General features: G+C 36.0%; 1 protein-coding gene across 1 annotated transcript in view; it reads left to right on the forward strand.

The window, feature by feature from the left end:
* APOOL (apolipoprotein O like) overlaps nucleotides 1–5,601 on the forward strand; it is an 85,442-nt gene extending 79,841 nt beyond the window's left edge. Inside the window, exon 9 of the mRNA XM_058714666.1 lies at nucleotides 4,080–5,601. Within this exon, the coding sequence (XP_058570649.1) occupies nucleotides 4,080–4,114 (35 nt within the window). The 3' untranslated portion in view covers nucleotides 4,115–5,601. The remainder of the gene's footprint in view (nucleotides 1–4,079) is intronic.
* Nucleotides 5,602–6,000: the final 399 nt, after the last annotated feature.

The following is a 6,000-nucleotide window of genomic DNA, read 5'->3' on the forward strand; positions in this document are numbered from 1 at the left end:
TTGCCAATTTTGATGCCTTTGATTTCCTTTTGTTGTCTGATTGTTGATGCTAAAAATTCCAACACTATGTTAAACAACAGCGGTGAGAGTGGACATCCCTGTTGTGTTCCTGATCTCAGGGGGAAAGCTCTCAGTTTTTCCCCATTGAGGATGGTATTAGCTGTGAGCTTTTCATAAATGGCTTTTATGATGTTTAAGTATGTTCCTTCTATACCGACTTTCTTGAGGATTTTCATCAAGAAAGGAGTTGAATTTTGTCAAAGGCGTTTTCTGCATCAATTGAGAGGATCATATGATTCTTATCTTTTCCTTTATTAATGTGATGTATCACATTGATTGACTTGCGAATGGTGAACAAGCCCTGCGGCCCAGGAATGAATCCCACTTGTTCAAGGTGAATAATTCTTTTTATATGCTGTTGAATTCAATTTGCTAGTATCTTATTGAGAATTTTTGCATCCATATTCATCAGGGATATTGGACTGCAGTTCTCTTTTTTTGCTGGGTCTCTGTCTGGTTTAGGAATCAAAGTAATGCTGGCTTCATAGAATGAATCTGGAAGTTTTCCTTCCCTTTCTATTTTTTGGAACAGCTTGAGAAGGATAGGTATTATCTCTGCTTTAAATGTCTGGTAGAATTCCCCATGGAAGCCATCTGGTCAAGGACTCTTATTTGTTGGTATATTTTTGGTAACTGATTCAATTTCTTTACTCATTATGGGTGTATTCAAATTTTCTATTTCTTCCCATTTGAGTTTTAGTAGGTGTGGGTGTCTAGGAAATTGTTCATTTGTTCCAGGTTGTCCTGTTTGTTGGCATATTTTTTCATAGTATTCTCTGAGAATAGCTTGTGTTTCTGAGGTATTGGTTGTGATAAATCCATTTTCATTCATTATTTTATCTACTTGGGTCCTCTCTCCTTCCTTTTTGAGAAGTCTGGTTAGGGTTTTATCAATTTTGTTTATTTAAAAAAAAACAACTCTTGGTTTCATTGATCTGTTCTACTGGGTTTTTTTTTTGATTCTGTATTGTTTATTTCTGCTCTGATTTTTATTATTTCTCTTCTGCTGGGTTTGGGGTGTTTTTGCTATTCTGCTTCTAGTTCCTTTAGGTGTGCTGTTAGACTTTATATTGGGGATTTTTCTTGTTTCTTGAGATAAGCCTGGATTGCAATGTATTTTCCTCTCAGGACTGCCTTTGCTGTATCCCAAATGGTTTGGATTGTTGTGTTTTCATTTTCATTTGTTTCCATATATTTTTTTAATTTCTTCTTTAATTGCCTAGTTGACCCATTCATTCTTAGAATGTATATTCTGCTGCTTTAGGATGAAAAGTTCTAAATATATCTGTCAAACTTATCTGGTCCAGTGTATCATTTAGGGCCCTTGTTTCTTTATGGATTTTCTGCCTAGATGGTCTGTCCATTGTTGTAAGTGGAGTATTCAAGTCCCCTGCAATTACCACATTCTTTCCAATAAGGTTGCTTATGTTTGTGATTAATTGTTTTTATATTTGGTTGCTTCCATATTTGGTACATAAACATTTATAATTGTTAGCTCTTCTTGATAGATAGACCCCATAATTATTATATAATGCCCTTCTTCATCTCTTTTTACAGCCTATAGTTAAAATGTAGTTTGTCTGATATAAGTATGGCTAATCCAGCTTTCTTTTGAATTCCAGTAGCATGACAGGTTGGTCTCCACCCCCTCACTTTCAATCTGAAGGTGTTTTCAGGTCCAACATGGGTCTCTTGTAGACAGCAATTAAATGGGTCTTGTTTTTTTGGTTTTTTTTTTGTTTTTTTTTTTTTAATCCCTTCTGATACCCTATGTTTTGATTGGATATTTTAGTACACTTAAATTCAGTGTTACTATTGAAAGTTACGGGTGTAGTGTCATTATGTTATCTGTAGGCTTCACACTTGTAGTGATGTCTCTGGTACTTTGCGCTCCTTGCAACACTCACAGAGTCCTCCTTAGGATCTTTTGTAGGACTGGTTTAGTGGTGATTAACTCCTTCAGTTTTTGTTTGTTTGGGAAGACCTTTATCTCTCCTTCTTTTCTGAATGACAGGCTTGCTGGATAAAGGATTCTTGGCTGCATATTTTTCCTATTCATCACATTGAAAATTTCCTACCACTCCTTTCTGTCCTGCCAAGTTTCAGTAGATAGGTCTGCTACTACCATTATGTGTCTACCCTTGTAGGATAAGGCCTGTTGGTCCTTAGCTGCTTTCAGAATTCTCCCTTTATCTTTGTTTTTTCTAGTTTCACTATGATATGTCATGCAGAACGATTCAAGTTATGTCTTGAAGTGAGTTCTCTGTGCCTCCTGGATTTCAATGTCTGTTTCATTCCTCAGATTGGGGGAAGTTCTCAGCTATTATTTCTTCAAGTACATCTTCAGCCCCCTTCTCTCTCTTCTTCTGGAATTCCTATGATATGGATATTGTTCCATTTGATTGCATCACTTAGTTCTCTAATTCTCCCCTCATGATCCTGGATTTTTTAATCTTTTTCTCAGGTTCCTCTTTTTCCATAATTTAATTTTCTAATCCACCTATCCCCCCTCTGTCTCTTCAATCCGTGCTGTGGCTGCCTCCATTTTATTTTGAATCTCATTTAGAGCATTTTTTTAAATTCATCATGTCTATTTTTTAGTTCCTTGATCTCTGCAGTAATAGATTTTCTGCTGTCTTCTATGCCTTTTTCAAGCCCAGCAAATAATCTTATGAATGTTATTCTAAATTTTTGTTCAGTTATATTCCTTATATCTGTTTTGATCAATTCTTTAGGTGTCACTTTTTCCTGGAATTTCTTTTGAGAAGAATTCTTCCGTTTCATCATTTTGGCTAGTTTTCTGTCCCTTATGAGTTTTAAAAGCTTTTTATGTGTCTGCACATGTATTAAAGGGCAGGGGCATCACACACTGTCCAGGGCCTGGCCCTCAGGAGGTGTTTTTTTTGAGAGTTACTTGCTCTCTGTTGTTGTGACTGGTTATTTTATTTCTCTACTTGTAGTGATGTTTTGGACCCTCTATGAGGTGTGCTTTGATTTGTTTCTTTTTTTTTTTTAATCTTTTTTCAATGTTTTTTATTTATTTTTGGGACAGAGAGAGACAGAGCATGAACGGGGAAGGGGCAGAGAGAGAGGGAGACACACAGAATTGGAAACAGGCTCCAGGCTCCGAGCCATGAGCCTAGAGCCTGACGCGGGGCTCAAACTCACAGACCGCGAGATCGTGACCTGGCTGAAGTCGGACACTTAACCGACTGTGCCACCCAGGCACCCCATGTTTCTTGAAGTATCTCTGAAAAGGAAAACAAACAGACAAATAGGAAACAGAGACACGTAAACACAGAGACAAATAAAGCAAACGGACACACACACACACACACCAGTCCAAAAACAACACAAAACAAAACAAAAACAAAAACAAGAGACAAAAAACAAAAAACAAAAAAACCACAAACACCAGCTATAAGTAAAGAACAGGGTGGAGGCAGTGCTGATGGAAGAGCACATATAAAGAGAGAAATTATAGGGGCAGGGATTTGTCTTCAGTCCTTCACAAAAATAGCCCATGATGGCTTTAAATTTTGTTTATGTCACATCCTCCCCATCCTACATCACTTTAGCCTGCATTAGTATAGCATATTCTCATTTGGTTTCCCTAGCTTCAAGCTTTACCCCTCTAGTCTACCCTTTCCCATGTATCCATATTATTCATTATTTTATTTTATTTTTTAATTTAATTTCATTTTTTAAATGTTTATTTATTTTTGAGAGAGAGAGAGGGTGGGGGAGAGAGAAGAAAGAGAAAATCCCATGCAGGCTTTGCACTGTGTGGAGCTCAGCATGGGGCTTGAATGCAGGAACCATGAGATCATGACCTCAGTGAAATCAAGAGTCAGACACTCAACCGACCGAGCACCCAGGAACCCCACATTATTTTATTTTTTATTCACACATACAGCATTAGGTACTTGGAATTGTTCTGAACATTATGAACATATTAATTTACTTAATACTCCCAATAATCCTATTATGTATGTAATATTGTTATCCTCGTTTTACAGGTGAAGATCCTGAGGGCACAGAAGAGGTTAAGTAACTTGCCCAACCAAGGTCACACATTTAGTAAATGGTACACTGAGAGTTAAATTTAGGTAGCCTAGTGCCAAAGTCTATGTTTTTAACCACTATTCTATACTGCTACTCTCAGTATGATGGTGAGACACTCTCCTGCTACTCCAGCCTTACTGATCTTTTCTGTGAATTCCTTCAGCACTTGTAAACTATGCTTCTTTATACTTTATACTTGCTTTTTATGTGATTGCTTTATGCTTACTAATTAGACTACTTAATCAGGGTGTAAAATTCTCTCAAGGAGCTGCAGCTACCTTGTATCTGAGTTCTGTAGCCCTCAGAACACCTAGAACAGGGCGAGATACCTAATAAGTGGCCCAAGACTTAATCAAACCTCAACAGGCTGATATATCCAATGATAAACTCCCTTTAATGATAAGTTTTACCCTGCTGTTTTGATCAAACCAGTATATACTATTATAGGTAACTTATTCACCATAGTTAAAATGACTCATGAATCAACTTTCAAAGTTATTTTGAAACATTGGAAAATTGACTCAGTGAGTATTTTAATTTATCAATTCAACTTCCCCAAAGTCTGCCATTTTAAAATTCTTTAGTATTTTACAAAATGGAGAGGATAACCTTTTTTTTAAAAAGCTAACTTAATCTTTGTAAGTAACTTAGTGATTCAGATTCCTATATAGTTTAGTATGATTTAGTGTGTGATTTAGAGCCAAAAGACTTGAATCCTAGTCCCAGCTCTAAATCGTTACTAGTTATATAATTTTGAGAGGTTGTTTAATCTCTCTCTGAGTCATGCCCCCCCCCCCCCGCCCGACCTTACCCCATCCCTGCTTTCTGATCTATAAATTTGGGGTATTATTTGCCTTACCTCAAAGATGATTTTGAGGATCAAAGAAGACAATGCACCTGAAAGTATTTTTTTAATGTTTATTTTTTGAGAGAGAGATAGAGTATGGGAGGGTCAGAGAGAGACAGAGAGACAGAATCTTAGACTCCAGGTTCTGAGCTGTCAGCTCAGAGTCTGACATGGGGCTCAAACCCACAGACCATGAGATCATGACCTCAGCCAAAGTCAGACGCTTAACCAACTGAGCCACCCAGGCGCCCCTGAAATTATTTTTTAACCTCTAATTCAGTATACAAATGTAGATTTTGTTATTATTCATAGCATAACGTCTGAGAATGGAGAAATATTAGTTAGAATTTAGATTAGCCCCTAATCTAAACTGTGTGATCTGGGTGAAGGCATTAACCTCTCTGAACCTCATCTTCTCCATTTATAAAATGAACAATGATTTTAATTTCCTCCATATCCTGATGGAAAATAACAAAAAATCTCATACTAAAAAAATATGAACTGTTACTGAATTTTTTCAACCCAAATGATTACCATGGCATGAAGTAAGTTATTTCATATAATTGCCTTGTATAGGCACTTAGTGGTTATATAATTCTTTTGCCTGAATAAAGTATTTTAATTCCTCCTGCTTTCTATAATTATGAATTATGATAGAGTAAATGCTATATGTATATTATATAGAAAAGAGTATATTTCTCTTTTTGCATTATTAAAATAATAAACTGAAAGAAAAACATATTTTAGGGAGCTCTTGAAGTAAATGAAGCAATTTTGCACAAAGAGCAGAATATTTCTTCTGTGCTCAGAATTAAAGCTCCAAAAGTATATGACTCCAATTAATGAGTATTCTAATCCAGTAATAATAACATAAAAATTCTACAAATATATATGTTTATCTGTACACACATACATACATACTTTTAAGCTTCCTACTGTTGGGAGACTTCAAAACAGGAGTCTTGAAGAAACACTAAAAGAAAGAAAAATACAGAAAGAAAGAAAGAGAAAGAAAGAAAGAAAGAAAG

Source organism: Neofelis nebulosa, chromosome X (genome assembly GCF_028018385.1).
Source record: "Neofelis nebulosa isolate mNeoNeb1 chromosome X, mNeoNeb1.pri, whole genome shotgun sequence".
NCBI lineage: Eukaryota > Metazoa > Chordata > Mammalia > Carnivora > Felidae > Neofelis > Neofelis nebulosa.